The sequence below is a fragment of the Leucoraja erinacea genome, chromosome 19 (genome assembly GCF_028641065.1).
Source record: "Leucoraja erinacea ecotype New England chromosome 19, Leri_hhj_1, whole genome shotgun sequence".
NCBI classification, from domain to species: domain Eukaryota; kingdom Metazoa; phylum Chordata; class Chondrichthyes; order Rajiformes; family Rajidae; genus Leucoraja; species Leucoraja erinaceus.
This window is the reverse complement of record NC_073395.1, coordinates 27,801,638-27,824,085: the sequence shown is the minus strand read 5'-3', so window position 1 is coordinate 27,824,085 and position 22,448 is coordinate 27,801,638. Positions and strand designations below refer to the sequence as shown.

The window sequence follows — 22,448 nt, the reverse complement described above, 5'->3', positions numbered from 1 at the left end:
ACAATAGGTGCAGGAGTAGGCCATTCGGCTCTTCGAGCCAGCACCGCCATTCAATGTGATCATGGCTGATCATCCCCAATCAGTACCTCGTTCCTGCTTTCTCCCCATATCCCCACATACTCCGCTATTTTTAAGAGCCCCATCTAGCTCTCTCTTGAAAGCATCCAGAGAATATGCCTCCACTGCCCTCTGAGGCAGAGAATTCCACAGACTCACCACTCTCTGTGAGAAAAAGTGCTTCTTCGTCTCCATTCTAAATGGCTTACTCATTATTCATAAACTGTGGCCCCTGGTTCTGGACTCCCCCAACATTGGGAACAAGTTTCCTGCCTCTAGCATGTCCAAGCCCTTAACAATCTTATGTTTCAATGAGATGCATTTCCTTAATAATCTTATGTCTGAATCTGAATCTGAGATGCCCTCTCATCCTTCTAAACTCGAGTGTACAAGCCCAGCTGCTCCATTCTCTCAGCATATGACAGACCCGCCATCCCGGGAATTAACCATGTAAACCTACGCTGCACTCCCTCAATTGCAAGAACGTCCTTCCTCAAATTAGGGGCCCAAAACTGCACACAATACTCACTAGGGCTCTGTACAACTGCAGAAGGACCTCTTTGCTCCTATATTTGATTCCTCTTGTTATAAAGGCTAACATGCCATTCGCTTTCTTCACTGCCTGCTGTACCTGCATGCTTACTTTCATAGACTGATGTACAAGGACCCCCAGATCCTGTTGTGCTTCCCCTTTTCCTAACTTGACGACATTTAGATAGTAATCCTGTTTTTGCTACCAAAGTGGATAATCTCACATTTATCCGCATTAAACTTCATCTGCCATGCATCTGCCCACTCCTCCAACCTGTCCAAGTCACCCTGCATTCTCATAGCATCCCCCTCACAGTTCACACTGCCACCCAGCTTTGTATGATCTGCAAATTTGCTAATGTTACTTTGAATCCCTTCATCCAAATCATTGATGTATATTGTAAATAGCTGCAGTCCCAGCACCGAGCCTTGCGGTACCCCACTAGTTACTGCCTGCCATTCTGAAATGGACCTGTTAATCCCTACTACGTTGGTTCTGTCTGCCAACCACTTCTCTATCCGTGTCAGCACTCTACCCCCAATACCCCCATTTGCCCACTAATCTCCTATGTGGGACCTTATCAAATGCTTTCTGAAAGTCCAGGTACACTACATCCACTGGCTCTCCCATGTCCATTTTCCTAGTTACATCTTCAAAAAAATCCAGAAGATTTGTCAAGCATGATTTCCCCTTCGTAAATCCATGCTGACTCGGAGTGATCCTGTACTGCTATCCAAATGTTCAGCTATCTCATCTTTTATAATTGACTCCAGCATCTTCCCCACCACCGATGTCAGGCTGACTGGTCTATAATTCACTGTCTCCCTCCTGCCTTTCTTAAAAAGTGGGATAACATTAGCTACCCTCCAATCCACAGGAACTGATCCTGAGTATATAGAACATTGGGAAATTATCACCAGTGCATCCACAATTTCCAGAGCCACTTCCTTAAGTACCCTGGGATGCAGACCATCAGGCCTTAGGGATTTATCAGCCTTCAGTCCCATCAGTCTATCCAACACCATTTCCTGCCCAATGTGGATTTCCTTCAGTTCCTCTGTCACCCCAGACCCTCTGGCCACTGCTATATCAGGAAGATTGTTTGTGTCCTCCTTAGTGAAGACAGATCCAAAGTACCTGTTCACCTCATCAGAAGGGGAAAAGATTTAATAGGAATCGGAAAGGTAACTTTTTCACACAAAGGGTGGTGGGGGTATGGAACAAGCTTTGCATCTTAAGTTAGGAAAAACAAATATAATCAAAGCAAATATCTTGTGGGTTAAAACCATCATGGGATGTATGTGCACGTTATCTTTAAGATTAAAGATTACTGCAATGATTGATTTCTCAGTCATATCTATTAATTATTCAATATACATTATTGCTACCAAACTTCCTTCTTCCGCTGAAGGCGCTGTTATTTACACAATATCTATCCAAACAAATGTGCCCTCATTTATGCATCACGTGGCTGTCTCTTTGTCAAAAAAATAAAATTGTAAAGATATCTTGTAAGAGATTTTCAGTAGTGGTTTATGTCAATAACCTGGAGAGGAAAATCTGCTCATTTTTGCTCCCTGGCTTGTAATGCAGACAACAGTCGTAGTGACCACTATGAAACTCGATATGGACCACCTACTTCATTTCCACTTTAATTTAAGATCACTTATTAGAGCTTTCTAAATGCTATCAATTATGATAAAAGCTTCATACAATGCTCAGTGTTAATGCAAGTTTGAGGAAGATACAGAGGGGCTTATCCTCCATGGAAAGGATAAGCAAATTACAAGGAAATGGAAAATAGAAGAGAAAAATATAAAGATATCCATAATGATAGAAAAAGTATTTTTTAAATAGTGAGAGTGTAAAATGCAAGAGCTCAGAGCACAGACACCCATGTACACTATAATCAATTAACATGCAGAGATTGCAGACAATTAGAAAGCATTATGAAAGCTTTCACTTTATGAGGATTGAGTGTGTATAAAAGATGCATTACCATAAATATGTGGGGTCTTGGCAGTTAGACCTGGAATGTAGGATCTGGTCTCCCTTCTTAAGGGAGGATATACTTGTGCAGAGGGAGTGCAAAAAAGTTTCACTAGATTGATATCTGGAATTAGTGAGGCGAGGGGAGGGGAAAGCTCAAATAAATGGTTGTACAAGGAAATGACCTCATAGATCTACTGTGGACAGGAATGCTAGGGCTAAATGGCCCACGTAGTTATATTTCTTGTTATTTTTGAGTCAGTAGTGCAAAGATATTATAATTTGCAGGTGATAACTTGCATTAAAGCTAAATAACTGTCCGGGATGGAAACTGAAAAGAAAGGCCATGCTCCAAAATTGCAAATAAAACATTTAAAATTTCAAAGCTGTTACATTTAATCCATCTAAACATAATGTATACATCGAGCATGTATAATTATTCTACTGATTAAAAATAGTTTAGGAGTGTAGCTAAAGCTAGCAATTAAACACAGCAGATAAATGTACCTGACATTTCTCGACTCTCCACTGCTGAGGTTCTGAGAAGAAGGATAAATCGGCTGGGTAGGAAGGTCTGCAGTAATCAGCGTACAGGGCTGAACGGGGCTTGAGCTCACCAATGAATGAGGATGATAAAGAATTCCTGAGGCAGCAGCTTCATTAGTCTCTGATTGAGACAGTTCTGTATGGTCAGGAGAAGCAGGCGATGCTAAATTCACTTCATGGAAGCCTTCAAGAGTGTTGCTGGCCATAGCAGTAGGTTCATTATATAAAGCTGTGTGAATTTAAAAAGGAAAATATGAACATTTTTAAAAATGCCCGCAGAATCCAGTTAATCTCAGTTTGGTCTAATTTGTACAAACAAGAGTAAACTTGCCAAATCAGGAAAACAAATTCTAAACAAGTTGTAAGTGATCCAAGCAAAAATAGCATAATAACAGAGCTTGGTAGACAAAAATTCTGGAGAAACTCTGATCAGTCTGAAGGAGGGTCTTGACCCAAAACGTCACCTATTCCTTCGCTCCATAGTTGCTGCCTCACCTGCTGCGTTTCTCCAGCAATTTTGTCTACCTTCGATTTTTCCAGCAACTGCAGTTCCTTCTAATAACAGAGCTTAATGACTTGGACACTTTATTTAACCTTCAGATTGGTATATGGCAATCTTATTGTTGTTATTACTAGTATTTAGATCAGCTTTTCTAAATTTGCCAGCAGATCTTACCCGCACAAGACAGAAATTAAATTTGATACACTGGTGGTTTGTGTGCATGTTGCCCTGATAGAGAAGACCATGGGCAAATTAACAATGTTGGCAATGTAGACCGTTCAGCAACTGAACTACACAAAGATATTTATGAAGTTTCTCACCCTACCTCCACCCCCACATAGAATTATTACATCCTAATAGATAGGACTACCTAATTTTGCAAATTCATTTTGAAAAAGCACAATTAACAACTTTTATTTATAAATGTTGCTTTAAATTTCTTACATTTTTTTGGTTTATGTTTATTGTTATAATTTGTAGAGGTACAGTTTTGCATGATAATCAAACAAATCAGATATACTATAAATACAATTCAAACTCAAGTACGATCGAGCAAAACAGAAGATTGAGAGTGCACAACATAGGTCTGAGCATTGCACTTATTACATAAGTGAAATACAATTAAATTAAAAACAAGCATCAGGGGGGGAAAAAAAAAAAAATCACATTCATGAATTTAGAAACAGCTCCCGCTGGTTTTAGAAAGTCATATCCTATAGAAACAGGCTTTCTGGCCGACACCAACCATTATCTACCAATTTGCATTAAACCGACAGAAACCCCATTTATTCATTCTCTCCATATTCTAATCAACTCCTCCAGATTCTATCACTCACCAATAACACAAGGGCAATTTATATTGGCCATTTAGCCAACCAATCTGCATGTTTTTGGGATCAGGGAGGAAACCAAAACAACGGGAATTTTGTTACACATAGAGTTTCAGAGATCTTTAAAGCTGGTTAAAAAATATTTTTAATCAAAAAAATGGCTTTATAATACAGGTACCTCCATGTCTAAATAATAGACCTTCAAATTTAGCTCATGTTCTGAGATACATTAGAAAGTATCTTTTTAAACACCTGTTCATTGTAAACGGGGTACTAGTGGTTAAAATTAAAACAACCAACATTCAGCCTCTGAAACTGCAATAATATTTAATTCATATAATTGCAGCCGAAGAAACCAGGTAGGAAGAAGTAGTGCAAGATAATTAGATAGGCTTGTCATCGTTAACACAGGTTTGCTGCTTGCAAACATCAATCTCACACAAAGTCTGCAATGAGAACAGAATGGGTTTCCACTTTATACAGGCTTGTATATAAATATGAACAGAAACATTATCAGCACATTTTCTGCTTCTCCAGTAGTTTGTTCCGCAAACAATATTTTCCAAAAATGGGGATGCTGTTTCCTGGTCACTGCATTTCACTATGAGGAATTTAATACATTATATTAAAATAAAAGATTTAATTGAACCAAGAGCAAATAACATCAATGTCTGCAATCATAACAAAACAAAAATCACCAGTGCAATTTAGCGACCCTTGCTTTACTAAATTAAACATCTTACTGGAATTCCAGGTCCATATTTACCATTTCCAAGAATAAAAGCTGCAAGTATACAAACAAACTTGCTTATTGAACAGTAGCAAAAATAGGGATTAGTCACTGCTCTGATTAATGGATTATCCTCAACTATAAATAGTTATGGTAGCTACTGAGCAAGGCCTGTATTCTGCAATTATCCAACACTTGTTTTACTGAAAGACAATATGGCCACTCTAAAATTCCAATTTATTTTTTAGTTAAAGTAGCTTTAAGACTAAAATATTTTTCAGTTACACATGAAAATGCAAGCCGTCTCAATTTTGCGTGAATGCTATTAACAATAACTTCCCTCCGTCATTTTGTTTTGCTCTTTATTGTGAAAGCCAATGAGATACAAACACATCATGGAATTTTGAGATACACAAGAGAGTTACAGCATATAACAGAGCTATAATGCAAATGACAGATGACACACTAAATTCCTCAAAATTAACGCAAGAGAAATAGGGTACAAAACAAACTGTGCATAGTTGGTAACAAATTGTTAAAATTAGTTCAACTATTACAAACATTTTAGTTAGTTTTAATTAATTTGTATTTAATACCACCTCTGCAGTAATGGACTAAATGAGCTGGACAGTAAGAAGATGAACATTGCTCCTTCAGGTGGAATATTACTAAGAGCTAGAATTAGACAGGCACTAAATCATAATATTTTTGTCCAAAGACAACATTCCCAACATCCTACTTAATATGTATAGGGGACAGAAACTTGGTTTAGTTAAGAGCGCTCCAGCTCCAAATCATACTTTAAAATATCAATGCACAATCTAGCTTGGCACCAAAATGTTGTATCAGTTCAAATGGGTCATTAAACAGAGGCCTTTTGGTCCCCACAAATAAAAGTCAGAGTTCAAAATTAGCAGGGGGGTTTACTGCAATATATTGCAATCGACAATCCTTGCACAGTGACACCAAAGAGAGCTAAGCTATCATTTATCCTATTACAGTTCAAGGGATTGTCAAGTACACAAAATGATTCTTCTGTTCGACCTGTGCAATGGGCACAAAACCTAAATGCCTCCTCCTAAATGCGGTGCTTCAAAGTACACCATAAAGGCTTTACACATACCTGGTTAACCTATAAAAGAGCAAAGTTGCATTTGGTTAGCTCAGACTTGGAGAATTGTGTGTAGCTCTGGTTGCCGTATTACAGGATGAACGTGGAGGGTGTGGAGAGGATGTAGAAGAGGTTCATTAGGATTTTGTCTGGATTAATTATCTGTAAAGAGATTAGACACACTTGGATTGGTTTCTCTGGAACGTCAGAAACCAAGTGGTGACCTAATGAAAGTATATAAAGTATATATACTGGAGGGCATAGGTTAAAGATGAAAGGGGGAAAGTTTAAAAGATTCATGCGGTATGTATTTTTCTAAATAAACACAGAGAGTGGTAGGTGCCCAGGCCATGCTGCCAGGATAAATGGAAGAAACAAGACACTATAGCAATGTTTAAGAGGCAATAGGCGAGTTCGGTATTCTGAAAAACGCAAAGAATCATGGGATTTGTCAAAGATCACTTGCGATAAACACCCGTGGCAACCGTGCTGCAGTATGCACAGACCCGCGACCCATCCGCAGCCAGGATCGAACCTGGGCCTCCGGCGCCGCCGAACCATCACTGGTCCCTGTTCTCCCCCCCCCCCCGAGCGCCCAATCCCCCATCCTGGGGCGACACCGGCCCGACACGTGCGCGAAGAAGCGCCAATTCCAGCCCAACTCCGCCGGGGCAACCAGCAGCCCTGGACAGACGGGACACCGGCCCGCCCCAGCAGCAGCCCAGGCCCACAGCCAGTGTAGTGAAGTGTCAACTCCAGCTCAACTCTACCCGTCCCACCGCGTTAACCGACAGCCCAGGACTGACGGGACACCAGCCCGGAGCAGTGGAATTAGTAGTGCTTCTGTATACGCCGGCTGCAAGCCCGTGCCGCCACTGCAACGGGTCGGCGCCCGGCCAGTCCAGGGCGCCAGTCAACCCGGCGGGACAGCCAGAGCCAAGCTGAAGCCAGCACTTTCAATCCGCGCCAGCTGCAAGCCTGGGCCGCCACCGCAATGGACAAGCGTCCCGCCAGCCCAGGGCCACCCTGGACATCCCCAGGCAGGGACGGGACACCCGGGAGGGGATGGGGATGGCCCAGCAGCAACTCAACAGCGCTTGCATCGTTGGAGACCCGGGCCCAATCCCAACCACAAATGAAACGCATGTCTGCACCCACGCGGCAGCACAGCCGCCGAGAATGTTTACCGCGAGTGACCCATGACCTGGACACGCGCAGTCGGAATACCGAACTTGCTTATTGGGCAGGTACATGAATAGACTGGGCAGATGCAATGAGATTAGTTTGGCATCATGGTCAGCACAGAGATCATGGCCTGTTTTTGTGCTGCACTGTTCTATGTCCTATGTCCTAAGATTGTGGCTGATCTTCCATCTCAGCAGCACTTTCCTGCAGTAACCATATCCCTCAATTCAAAAATCTTGTGATCTCTGAGACAGCAAATCCTGCTATCAGCTTTTGTCAGGCATCAATTCAATACGATCACTGGCATCCAAGAACATGAAAATATCTGAGCAGCTGCAATAAAGAATACGCAGAAAGAAAACGGAGAACAAAATATGAAAGTTGCAGTTAAACATTACATAATTAAGATTTATATAATATTCTAAAATTTGAGGAAATTATCATATCTAAAATTAGTTTTAACGGAGAGATTTGGTCGAATAGGAGTTAAATGCTTACAAGGTCATGAACCTAATTTAAATAATACAAAGCATAATTTTAGCAAGGTATTTTACAGTGCGACTTATTTATTAATCCAATAAGTTCTTGTCAGTGTGAGTGATCACACATGCTTTCATTGGAGAAACTGCACACACTACAGCTTACGAAGGCTACATTGACAATGTTTACACATTGGACTACACGTCAATTCCAAAACAGTCACTGCGAGTTTCAGGGTGGGATGATGAAGAAAAATTTACCATTATACTGTAGAGTGCAGGAAGTGGGAAAACCCAGCAACTAACAAAGCATTCAAAAAATCGTTGAACAACCACACTGTCAGCAGACTGCATGACAACCATTTATTTTCATGTCAGAAGTGAAGGGTAATAATTAGTAGGATGTTTCAATTGTATAGTGAAGCCCATTTTATGACATTTTTAAAAAGACCCTCATTAATTTCAAAGGTTCTCCCTCTGAGCCTAAAATCTGTCCTCAAATTATCTTGCCTTGAAGATTAAACAACAGTGGAAGCATATTTTGCACTATTAAAAACTGGAATCCATAAGCAGGTTGTTGAAATGTGCAGGCATGTGGGTCGCTTAATTGCAACCCAGTAATGTACAAAGGTAATGTCTTTTTGATGAAAATTTGTTAATGAAATATTCATTTTTTTTACTGCCAGCTGCAACATGTTGTTAAATAAACAAGAATGGAGATTATAATGAACAGCTCTAAAATGTATGTAAGATTACTAATATAGCAGTTATGAAACAATAATTTATTAATGACTCAACTTTCACAGGTGAAGTCTGTGCAACAAGAAAGCAAACCAGAAAATAGTGAATTGCTTATATAGTAATGTTTCTATTTGAAATACATACAGCTTCGATGAAGATTAATTTGAATGCTCAGTAAAATGCTAAGTAAACACATTACCTGCTGCCCTGTTGAGTCATGCAGAGCAAGAGACTCCAAGGTTCAAGGATGAACTGCGGCAAGTTATAGAATATCAGCTGCAGTTTAATTGATAAGAAAGTCATGTGGTGTACACACCCACTGCTATAAAGAAATAAATTGCATTATGTAGCAATGTTCTCACTCCCATTTGCAAATAATTGCTTTTGAATCATCTCTACCAAATTAGGATTTCAGCTAACAGCAAAACTAGGATGGGCTCTCATAACCTTTTTTTCCAATTTAATAAATGTAAATTGAAATAGATTATTTTTAGATGTCTCTGACACTCATAGGTATTTCGGAGACAATTAAATCACTCAACCTTTACTGCCAGCAAAGTTGGAGGCTCTGAGATTCACATTCAATATTAACACGTGACTCATAATCTCCAAAGTTTATACCAATTCATTCCCAAATAAATCTTGCCCAACGAGGTACTAATATCAACCACCAAATAAACATTTTGGCATTTTATTTTCATATTTACAAAAAAACTCAATGGTTTCAAATATTTTTTTTATTCAATAAAGGTTTATTGTGCCATTGTTGTCTTGCTGAAACCGTGGTGTTCCATTTTAAGAGCTTGATGTGTGTAAAATAATATTTCAACTACATCAAGGAGATTTGCAGTATAAATTATGATATGCTTCTCTGAATATACTGATAATTACCTTTGGAGAATACTTCATTAACTGAAATACATTTAAATTTGCTTGAATACATGCTTAAATTAAGTGACCTGCATAAAATTATGACGTTAATATTACAGAAGTAATTTCACTGTAAGCATTTCTACATATTATACACTTGCAAAATGGATTCACAAGTAACCATAAATGCAATCACAACTGTTGCTGGGCCATTCCTGATGCTGAAGAACATTATTAACTTCAAACATTTTAACAAATTCAGCTTTTGTACCGATTATTAAAAAGGCGTACTCATAGATGCCAACAGCACTTTACCTCACAACCAAATTAAGATTGGAAGAAATTCCGTGATGAACCAAAGGATTGCTTCTTCAATATCATGCTGTACAGACTGGTCAAACCTTATCATCTAACTTGACCAAGTATTTTAGCAAATTTCAATGTACAGGTGCACAACCTTTTATCCGAAAGCCTTGGGACCAGACACTTGTCGGATTTCGGACATTTTCGGATTTTCGAATGGAAGATTTTTAGCGTAGATTAGGTAGGTAGCGCGGGCGGCTTGAAAAGTCTGGAGCAGCTGCCTCCTCCCCGGAGACCGGGAGAATCATTGCATAAATGTTAGTCAGTTAGTTTGGAGGGATTTTATGTGGTGGTGGTGGTGTAGGGGTGAAGGGGGAAACTTTAATTCTTAGTCCCCTACCTACCTGGTCGGCGACTCCCAACCTCGCGGAGCTGGGGGGGCTCCGTCCGGCCGCGGGCGGCGCCGGTTGTTAGCTCCGACCCCGGCAACTCTACCCCTGGCTGCGAGGCGCTCCAAATCCAGCGCGGCCCGCGGCCCGGACGTCCCAGCTCCGAGAATGTCGGGAGTCGGCGGCGTCGCGAGCAATGCCTTACCGGGTCGCCGTGCGGCAAGCTCCGGAGCGCTGTGGCCGCCTTCTTCCAACATTCGCGGAGCGTCGCTGGATTTGGAGCCGCGGAGCTGGGGGCTCCGTCCGGCCGCGGGCGGCGCCGGTTGGAGCTCCGACCCCGACAACTCTACCCCTGGCTGCGCGGCTCCAAATCCAGCGACGCTCCGCGATGTTGTGTGTCGGCGGCCACAGCGCTCCGGAGCTTGCCGCACGGCGACCCGGTAAGGCATTGCTCGCGACGCCGCCGACTCCCGACATTCTCGGAGCTGGGACGTCCGGGGCCCGCGGGCCGCGCTGGATTTGGAGCGCCTCGCAGCCAGGGGTAGAGTTGCCGGGGTCGGAGCTACAACCGGCGCCGCCCGCGCCAGACCGGGCCACAGCGCTGCGGAGCTTACTGCACAGCGACCCGGTAAGGCATTGACCGCTCCCCGCCTCTCCGACCAGGTAGGGGACTAAGAATTAAAGTTTACCCCCTTCACCCCCCTTCACATAAAAGCCCTCCAAACTAACTGACTAACATTTAAGCAATGATTTACAGATGTTTAAGCGTCTCCCGGTCTCCAGGGAGGAGGCAGCCGCTACAGTAGTACAGACCTGGGTTGACCGTGGGTCATTTTGGGTCAAGTTTGGCGCCAAACGCGAGCTTTGGTGCGCAGACGACATCTGGAAAAAATGGCCGGTTTTCGGAGCTTTTCGGTTTCTGGAACACCGGATAAAAGGTTGTGCACCTGTATTTCAGTGACAGTATCTCAAGCAGGCCCAATAGCTGGAATTATACAACAAAACTACTCTGATTCCAATCATAAACACTTGACACCAGAGTACAAGAAAATAGTAGCTGGCGTAGGCCAGTCATCCCCCAAAGTCTGCCTTGCCATTCATTCTCATCATGGCTGATCTATGCTGGCCTCAACTCCTCTTCTATGACGGTACACCATGATCCTTCATACTTCAAATCATTCAAATATTTATCTATATTCACCTTAAATTTATTTAATGATCTGGGCTCTACCACCGTCTGGGCAGAGAATTCCAGAGATTCACAATAGAAGAAATTTCTACACACCTCAGGTTTTAAATGATCAGCCTCTTATTCTGTAGTAATGTCCCATTATTTGTAAATAAATGGATAGCAACACAGTAACATTTAACTGAAAATTATATAGAAAATTGTTAATGGTGAAGAATGGGGGTAGGACTTGACAAGCATAGGCTTCTTCCTATCCCTTTTCGAACGAGTCTAATGTGTATTATGTTGAAATTGGCTTTTGATTTTTTAAATTTATGTATGTACATATATGTTATGTATATGTGTATGTGTGTATATGTATGTATGTATATATGTACATGTATATGTATTTATGTATATATATATATATATATATGTATATATATTTTTCCTTTTATTTATTCATTTTCATCTTTTCGTTTTTTTTTAATCGTTCGAAATAAATAAAGATAAAGATAAAGATACAGCAATTTTAGTTTTTTAAATAATCAATGTGTTCAATCCTATTATCAGAAATGTTTTGATACAAAGCAACATTATTTTGAATGTCTACAAAGAACGTTATTACAGAAAGTCCATATTGAATTGGAAAAACTGAAAGCAAACTGAACAGTTTGGTCGCAAATAATTTAAAGCAAGTGGTTTATAAATCCCTGATCAGAAAACACATACAAAAAATATTTCCCAGCTCATCAATATACTAGTGATTGCAATGAATTATTTAACATCAGAATGAGGCATTTTAAATGTATGTATCGTTATAACTTATGAAATATAACTACCAACATAACACCTGTCAAATGAAACATCAACTACTGCACAGCTTCACGACCCAAGTTCAATCCTGTCTTCCAGTGGTATTTTTGTGCTCTTGCTGTCACCAGTGAACATTAATACCAGTGAACACTTGGGAGAATATTAATAAATGATAAAAAGATACCGAGTAATAACAAAAGATACCATGTAATTTCCCATCCTCCAAGATTACAAATAGAATTCATGATCACTTGGGGGGGGGGGGGGGGGGGGAATGAAGTCACAGCATGTGGTGGTGGCCCAGCAGTAGAGTTGCTGCCTTACAGCACCAGAGACCCGGGTTCAATCCTGACAAGGGGTGCTGTATGTACGAAGTTTGTACGTTCTCCCTGTGACCTGCTCCGGTTTTCTCCGGGTGCTCCGTGTTCCTCCCACACTCTAAAGATGTAGAGGTTTGTAGGCTAATTGGCTTGGTATAATTGTAAACTATCCCTAGTTTGTGTAGGATAGTGTTAGTATGCGGAGATTGCAGGTTGGCGTGGACTCGGTGGGACAGAGCCTGCTTGCAAGCTGTATTGCTAAACTAAACTAAAAATGCAAAATTGTGGACCAGTTAAGGATAATTGGATCACCAGAATATATTTTTGTACATCAGTCTGATCTTGTATTATTGATAACTATGACAAAATTTGAAAGAGATAAAAGTTCTGTGTAATCCTGGTAGGCTGGCGGTGTTTTTTGGTTGTGTGCCAAGGAGGAATCGACAAGGCAGGAATACCAGCTGGATCAAGAGGGAAGGGCACTAAGCAGGAGTTCTCAGATTTTCTTCTACTTTATTTGATCAGTCATGTGAATTGAAGCCATTGACAAACGGCTACAAATGGCATTGAGGCCCAGAGCTTTTATTAAATAGATTACTTTCAGCTGCAGCAGGTAAGTGTTTGTATGCAATATTGTTTGCTCAGATACAAGACTCCCATTAGCTCCACACATATTGTCCAGTGGCCCCGTCAGAGAAACAAGGTCTAGCTTTACTCATTCACAGCTTAGAAAAGCTTTCTATGTCATATACGAATCTGGATGATTTGTGAGAATCCCTTTGTCTATTTTACTACCAGAATAAATCTTTTTGTTTTTCAAAAAAGGGCTTCAAGTGGCACTAACAGATTTGGAATCCATTTCGGACATCCAAAGAATTGGGTGTTTCAATGTGGTTCAACATGGGTTTGAGGGGTTCATTACAGAAAACCTTCTCTCTTGAAATCATTGAGGACAGAGGATGCGCACATGTTTGTGTGTAAACATGCCAGTTTAACACACCCCTCAAAAAACAAATATTGAAATGTAAATTTCTGCATATGCTCCTAGGTCCTGTAAATGAGCTGACAAAAGCAATTTAACATGGTTCTTGAGAGCAAATGAATAGGCGCAGGCACATGGACCTGTCAGTGTCCATTTTTGTGAGTGCAGCAGGCAAGTTACAAAAGTATTAATGATGTTTCCTCTCCATTTTCAATATTTGCTTGGATTTACAAGGTTATCATAAACTTACTACCTGGTTCTCTTTAAAAAATTGATGGCAGTTGCATCTGTTATCAATTTAAAAACCTTTATCTGAAAAAAATTAGAAAAATTCCTAAACAAAGAACAGTAGCAATTCACTGAACTTATTTCAAAACATCAAAACGTCCAAACTAAGTTGTTGTGTACTGTCACCAAGGGCCACTTTTTAAATAAATATTGTTAGGTCTTTATCTCTGCTTGCTTTCAACATGCTACAAACGGCAGCTGTCACACAAGCTTAGATGCCTTCTTTATTTATTTACAAGCACATACAAAAGAATAAATTATTTAAGGATCAGTACAAAGCTCAATTACCAAATGCAAAATTAGAACTCAAAAGAAAGACATTTTCCAACCAGGTTTTAAACCATTCAATATCGCAAGATTTAGCAAGATGGGGTTTTAAATTATTTTCAATTTAAAAAAAATTAAGATTCACACAAGAGTTCTTCGGAGTTAATTGTAAAGCATTCTAACCACAGATGCAGAACTGTTGCATTGTTCCAAAAGTGAGCAGTACATCTCATCAAGACTGTTGATAGCTAATATGTCAATTTCATTTCTCAAAATCAATTCTTGCAGTTTCTCAGTGAGAGGTTGGCAAATTAGAACGTTGTAAAATAAACTAAACATCTGTGGACATAACACACAATATGTAGAACTATTAACTTTATATAATACTGGTCCACCACCGATTTTCCGGCACCCTTGGTTCCAGAGCCTTACAGGATTATTCATTCAGCCAGTCCAACGGAAGTCACAGACTCCAAGAGGAGTACATTGGACCAGAACAGTCCGCCTGGGCTGTCCAGGTGAGAAGATACTGGCCCGAAAAAACAGTGTCTGAAGTTGACTATGGGAACGGTTCTGCCGGCTCCGCAGTTCCAGATACCCTGCTGCATGGAACAAATTCAACCTAACTATCTGTATGTTAAAATTGAACAATTCAAATAATAATCATGACGATTGTTAGTTTGTTTATATAATCCTCAGACAGCTACTTAATTTTTAACTGGAAAATCAACTTGCTTTTATTTAAATTGAAGGAAAAGATACACGAACAAATGCCCAATAAAGTTCAACTACAGACTGCCGAGTAAATCTACAGCACCTAAACCTACAGTGATTAGTGGTTTTAGTTGAAGAAGTGTTACGACGACAGAATTGATCAGGTTGTGTATTGGCGATCAGTAACAGTAAGGCATTTCAAAATTTCATTTACTCTCAAACCAGAAACAATTATGTGACATTACATGCTGCCCAAATGGATGCACATTATTCCAAGGAGCTGTGCAGCAGCTTTATAAAAACAAAATCTGACACGTATTACACAAAATAACATCAGGATAGCGGGTGACAAGTTTGGTGAAAGAGATTTGCTTTTCGGACTTTTAAAAAAGATGAGATATATGGAGTCTAGGCAATGCAAGGTCCAGAAACCAAAAATGAAGGATACACAAAGTAACTAGAGTAAGAGGAACACAGAGATCTTGTTAAAGAATTGGAGCATGAAAGTTTTGCTGATAGAAAAGGGCAAGGCTGTAAAGGATTTGCAAAAAAGGGACAAACATTTTAATATTGAGGCCCTCTTGACCTTAACCATGAATTATATAAGCAAAGATGACGGTGATGGTGAACAGAACCGATAAGCATCAGAGTTTTAGACTAGCGCAATCTTCTGCAGCAATGTTAAATGGAGGCCACCTAGGAAAGCACAAGAATTTAAGTTTATTGGCAACAAAATCATTAACCAAAGCCAAATCAGATGAGGCAAAACCAGATGACACAATGGAGTCAAAAGCAGGAATCTAGCTGAAACATCTGGACCTCTTCAGACTGATCTGAAGAAGGGTCCCACCTCAAAACATCATCTGTCCATTTCGTTCACAGATGCTGCCTGGCCCATTAGGTTCCTCCAGCACTTTGTGTTTTGCGAAAGATTCAAGCATCTGCAGTTCCTGTGTCTCCACTCTCTAAAATTGAATTTTATTTTTCACCTACTTACAGTCATGACAGAACCACAAGATATTATTTTGTTTCAGGGCAGGTGAATGCATTGGGTGTTAACTTAATTTATCAATTTAGCATTTTACATTGAATTACTAGATTAAAGATATTGGTATATCATTGCTTTATGTGACATAATATTCATGTTAAATAACATGCCCGAGATGCAACGATGACAAGCAGCACACATGTATTCCACCACAATTTATAACCTCAAAGCCTGACACAATGCTCACTGAAGCCAGTGAACATAAACTGGTGTAATGATTCCAGAATTACATGCCAGGAACAGCAGCAGCCACACCAGGTATGCTGCCACCTCACTGCGGCAACCCAGGATCAATTCTGACCTCAGCTGTTATCTTCGAGAAGTTTGCATGCTCTTCCTGTGACTATGGGTTTCCCAAAGTGCTCAATTTTTCTCCCACATCCTCAAAGATGTGCTGGTGATACATTTATTAGACACAGATTCTGTCTTCAGTGAAAGATATGTCAGAACATTTAACAGAATAGGTTACATGGAAAACAAGTGGTGGAAATGTACTGATGGGATAGCTCAATCAATGAAATGTGAAACAACAACCATCTAGCTATGAGCAGCTACAGCTTGCCTACTTAAAAACAATGTCATTATCTTCCTCCCACCATAATCAGAAATGAAGATGTTCACGATCACAAAATGTAATTCCAATCACAACTCATTAGAAATTGAAAGCAGTCCACAACACTTTGTTCGACTTAAACAACACTTAGTCCTTCAGGAGAAGCAGTGACGTAGCTGGTAGAGCTGAAGTCTCACAGCCCAAACCTCAGACACGGTCTGTGTGGAGTTTGCACATTCTCCCTGTGACTGGGTGGGTTTCCTCTGGGTGCTCCAGCTTCCTCACACATCCCAGAGACGTTTGTAGGTTAATCGGCCTCTAAATTACCCCACGGTGTGTAAGAAATGCATAAGAAAGTGGGATAATATAGAATTAGTGTGATCAACTGTTGGCATGAACACATTGAGGGCAATCAAAGAGAATTGGGAACATGGGTAAAATACACTTCAGGGAAAATTAGTGCAGGAATGTGATTGTTCCGAGTTGGCCATCCACTAAATGAGCCAAAATGTACTCCTCTATATTTCCAAGGAGATGGAGATAGCTAGAAAATGAGTGCATTGTCACCTACGATCAGCACACGATAGTGGCTGCACAGTGGTGAAACTAGGGTAGCTACTCCCTCACGCTCTAGTAATCTGGGTGCAATCATGCCCTCTGGTGCGGTTCCTATGGTTACCAGGGTTTACTCTTGTTGCTTTCACATGCCAACGATATACAGGTTAGTGGGCTATTTAGCCAATGTAAAAAAAAACTTACACTGGTGTACGTGTGTTGTAGAATTGGAATGTGGGGAGAATAGTCGTGGGGGAAAAGGGGTATTGTCACCTACGATCAGCAACAAAATACTAAACATGACTACTTCCATTTACATGACATTGCTGCGTCACAAACATTATGGTGCCCTGAAATGGGGGAACTGCTGTAATTTCTACATGGTGAAACCAAAATGTGTAAAAATGGCCTTTATTAAAATCTGATAATGTGCACTTTAACCACATGTGGTTTTTTTTATTTCCTATTACAAATCTCAAATTGTGGAGCAGAGGCAAGTAAATAAATGATGGGTCTTTGTCTCAACCATCATGGAGGGCATTGCATGTCTCCTATTTTGATTTGGTGTTGTCAGTGCATTGTCTGTTGGCCTTCAATACTGTTTATGCATTTCGTTGTCTAATGCATTTTGTTGTCTCTGTACTGTACACTGACAATGACAATTAAAATTGAATCTGAATCTGAATCTTTATCCATACAGTATAAATTCAATGTTGGTATTGATTCGTCATTGTCATGAATATGGCGAAACAGTGAAAACAATGACTGCTTGAAGTCTGCGATTCATGGACATCACCAGTTGCTGGGTGTCTTCTCTGATGATGCTCAGCCAGGCCTGTATTACAATCATCTTTAGCTTATGCTTGCCTGGGGGCTAGTCCCCTCCAGTTTTCTCTCCTACATATAAAGGGCATGCTTAATTGGGTTCAGATTGGGTGATTGACTTGGCCATTCAAGAATTGAGCATTTTTTAGCTTTGAAAAAATCATCTGTTCCTTTAGCAGTATGTTTGGGATCATTGTCTTGCTGTAGAATGAACCACCGGCCAATGAGTTTTGAGGCATTTGTTTGAACTTGAGCAGAGAGAATGTGTCTGTACACTTCAGAATTCATTATGCTACTACCATCAGCAGTTCTATCATCAATGAAGATAAGTGAGCCAGTACCTTCAGCAGCCATACATGCCCAGGCCATAACACCTCTACCACCATGTTTCACAGATGAGGTGATTATGCTTTGGATCTTGGGCAGTTCCTTCTTTCCTCCATACTTTGCTCTTGCCATCACTCTGATATAAGTTAGTCTTCGTCTCATCTGTACACAAGACCATTTTCCAGAACTGTGGTTGCTCTTTTAGGTACTTCTTGGCACACTGTAACCCGGCCATCCTATTTCTGCAGCTAACCAGTGGTTTGCATCTTGCAGTGTTGCCTCTGTATTTCTGTTCATGAAGTCTTCCGCGGACAGTGGTCATTGAAAAATCCACACCAATCTCCTGAAGAATGTTTCTGATCTGTCGGACAGGTGTTCGGGGATTTTTCTTTTAATATAGAGAGAATTCCTCTGTCATCAGCTGTGGAGGTCTTCCGTGACCTACTAGTCCCTTAGCGATTAGTAAGCTCACCAGTGCTCCCTTTCTTCATAATGCGTCTGGACTGACATCTTCAACCTGTCACTTGCCCAAGCAGTTGTCCCCACTTGCCTTAAAACCACCTCCATCGTGCCAGTGCCAAAACACTCCACTGCGGCAAGCCTCAACGACTTCCGCCCAGTTGCACTTACCCCCATCATCACCAAGTGCTTCGAGAGGCTGGTCCTGGCACACCTCAAAAGCTGCCTACCCCCCACACTGGATCCCTATCAGTTTGCCTACCGCAAGAACAGGAGTACGGAGGATGCCATCTCAACGGCACTTCACACCGCCCTCTCCCACCTCGACAACAGAGACACTTACGTAAGAATGCTGTTCATCGATTACAGCTCAGCATTCAACACCATTATACCATCAAAACTGATCACCAAACTCGGTAACCTAGGCATCGACCCCTCCCTCTGCAACTGGATACTGGACTTTCTAACCAACAGACCCCAGTCTGTGAGGTTAGACAAGCACACCTCTTCAACCCTCACCCTGAACACCGGCGTTCCACAGGGCTGTGTGCTGAGCCCCCTCCTCTACTCCCTCTTCACCTATGACTGCACACCTGTACATGGTACTAACACCATCATCAAGTATGCAGATGATACAACGGTGATTGGCCTCATCAGCAACAACGATGAGCTGGCCTACAGGGAGGAGGTCCAGCACTTAGCAGCATGGTGCGCTGACAACAACCTGGCCCTTAACTCCAAGAAGACCAAGGAGCTCATTGTAGACTTCAGGAAGTCCAGAGGCGGCACGCACACCCCCATCCACATTAACGGGACGGAGGTGGAACGTGTTTCTAGCTTCAGGTTCCTGGGAGTCAACATCTCCGATGACCTCTCTTGGACCCACAATACCTCTACTCTGATCAAGAAGGCTCATCAGCGTCTCTTCTTCCTGAGGAGACTGAAGAAGGTCCATCTGTCTCCTCAGATCCTGGTGAACTTCTACCGCTGCACCATCGAGAGCATCCTTACCAACTGCATCACAGTATGGTATGGCAACTGCTCTGTCTCCGACCGGAAGGCATTGCAGAGGGTGGTGAAAATTGCCCAACGCATCACCGGTTCCTCGCTCCCCTCCATTGAGTCTGTCCAAAGCAAGCGCTGTCTGCGGAGGGCGCTCAGCATCGCCAAGGACTGCTCTCACCCCAACCATGGACTGTTTACCCTCCTACCATCCGGGAGGCGCTACAGGTCTCTCCGTTGCCGAACCAGCAGGTCGAGGAACAGCTTCTTTCCGGCGGCTGTCACTCTACTCAACAACGTACCTCGGTGACTGCCAATCACCACCCCCCCCCCCCGGACACTTATTATTGTTTATTCAAATCGTTTGCTATGTCGCTCTTCAAGGGAGATGCTAAATGCATTTCGTTGTCTCTGTACTGTACACTGACAATGACAATTAAAATTGAATCTGAATCTGAATCTGAATAATGATGTTCAAAACTGTTGATTTTGATAAGCCTAAGGTTTGGCTGATGTCTCTGAGTTTTATTCTTGTTTCTCACTCATAATGGCTTCATTGGCACAACTTTGGGCCTCATGTTGATAAACAGCAATAAAAGTTTCTAAAGGCGATGGAAAGACTGGAGGAAAGACTAGGTGCTGCGAGCTCTCTTAAACCTGCATTAAGGAGGCATTTAAACACACCTGATCAATTAAAATTACCTGTGAAGTCATGAGTCCCAAACATTATGGTGCCCTGAAATGGGGGAACGATGTATAAACACAGCTGTAATTTTTACATGGTGAAACCAAAATGTATAAATACCCTTTAATAAAATCTGACAATGTGCACTTTAACCACGTGATTTTTTTCTATTACAATTCTCAAATTGGAGTAAAAAATGGAGTACAGGGGCAAATAAATAAATGATGGGGTCTTTGTCTCAAACATTATGGAGGGCACTGTAAGATGCTGGAATCTTGAGCAAAAAAAAAACAAAGTGCTAGAGGAACTCAGTGGATCTGTCGGGTGACCAGTCTGAAGAAGGGTCACAACCCAAAACACTGTCTGTCCACTGCCTTCCACAGGAGCTGCCTGGAGTTCAGCAGTTCCTCCGGCACTTTGTTTTTTGATCAACCCAAATAAATGGAAATACAACTATTGTTCCATAAGTTAGAAGTAACAGATGAAAGTAATATAGGAGTTTCACATGAGTAAAGCAAACGATGATCCAAAAGAAGAAATGCATTTATACTTAAGTTTATAAAAAAATTAAATGTGGGAAATCAGACAACTAGTTGGTTAATTAGCAAATTCTGAGGACAAGAAACTGCAGATGCTGGAATGCCTCCACAGAGGCTGCCTGGCCCACTGAGTTCCTCCAGCACTTGGTGTTTTGTAGCAAATATTGTATTCAACTCTCGAGTGTAAACATGTAAACGTACAGTGGATGCAGAAGCTATGACAGATGACAATTATGACAGTAGATGCAGAATCAAAGAGATCGAACTGTTTTAATCTAATTGATTGAAAATAATCTTTTGTACAGGATGTCTAAACAAATAGTGTATCTGCTCGAGAAAAATAACAAATTGGGGGAATTTACATTATATTTGTAACGGAGCCAAATAAAAATCGCCTTCTATTATAACGCAATAAACCGACGCTACATCAATTCTCTTAATCCATGCGGATAATTCCACAATGGTCACTGGATTAAATGAAAATCTCTTGACGATATACAACCCACTTCTTTCACAGAGTCTCGTTTTGTTTGAAGAAACGGACGAGGGTTGTTTTCCACACATTCCCCTCCACTCAATCTGTAGAGGGTTTCCATCTGGGAATTGCTGAATGTTTCGATTGTGCTTTCTCAGTACCTGGACTGCAAGTGAAATCGATTTCCGCACAAAAATAAAACCCTGTCTGTACGCAGCTAGCCTCAGCGAGTGAGTTGACCATGCAGCAAGGCCGGGAGGCAGGTTGCACCTTGCGACCAGCACAGGTATCAATCTCCAGGTGCACAGCTGGGGGGCTCGCAGCCCGCTGTCACGTGACCGCCGGCCCATTCATAAAATCAGAACCCCGCCATTCCCCCTTCAAGTAAAGTTCGAAAATAATGGAACGTCGAGTCGTTAAAACGGTTGGTCGCGCGACGCGCCTGGATCCGCGAGGGACGTCAGCAGGCCGGCGCCAGCGGCGATGGAAGCCGCCACACACTTGATCTAAACATCGGCTTTTTATTTAACGTCACGGCCATTTCTCACCTGACGCTCGACCAGCTGTGAAACCTGCACCTCGAACCGAAGGACAGAGGGGGTCCAACGGTGCAATGCGGTAGTTGATGATTGTTTTCCTGAGCTCCCCCGCCCATTCGGTCACTGCGCCCACCTTGTCCACATCCCGGCCGGTACGCGCCCAACTTTGCCCAGCTTCTCCCCGGCTCCGACACTTGCACCTCCAGCCGGCCACTGCGGCTGCGCGGCGCCGGCTGCCAGGCAGGCAGGTTTCTTCTGCGGCTGCGCAGCGCCGGCCATAAGGCCGGCTGGCCTCGTCTGCGGGTGCGCGTCCACGCTGCATCCTCACCAAAGATCCGCTATAGGACTTTGATCTTCTCACTGATGTGCATGTCTAACATGGGGAATAAATCTTGTGCATGCATCTGAATTAATTAAACTCACGACTGCTGTAAGCATGCACCTCGTGAGAGCTGCACACCTGAATTATATTGTAGCAATGTTACAATATTTTGAGATTTAAAAAATCAAGTCTGCAATTTATCCCATCAGATAAAGCATAAAAAGAAGTTTAATTTGACACCTAATTCACTTTCATATCTTCAGTGTTAAAACAGTTATGGCAATTTTCATACTCTGAAAT

The 22,448-nt window shown here is 41.7% G+C and overlaps 1 protein-coding gene across 5 annotated transcripts in view; it reads right to left on the bottom strand.

Annotated features, from left to right (window-relative positions):
* Positions 1-22,163, bottom strand: part of rab3ip (RAB3A interacting protein (rabin3)) — a 37,199-nt gene extending 15,036 nt beyond the window's left edge. For 2 of the 5 annotated variants that reach the window (XM_055650717.1, XM_055650718.1), the window contains exons 1-2: positions 21,836-22,163; positions 3,086-3,353 (exon numbers count right to left, since the gene is read on the bottom strand). In XM_055650717.1, the coding sequence (XP_055506692.1) occupies positions 3,086-3,353; positions 21,836-22,148 (581 nt within the window). In that variant the 5' untranslated portion in view covers positions 22,149-22,163. Of the gene's footprint in view, positions 1-3,085; positions 3,354-21,835 lie in introns of those variants that run through there. The other 3 variants (XM_055650719.1, XM_055650721.1, XM_055650720.1) reach the window with 3 other exon arrangements.
* Positions 22,164-22,448: the final 285 nt, after the last annotated feature.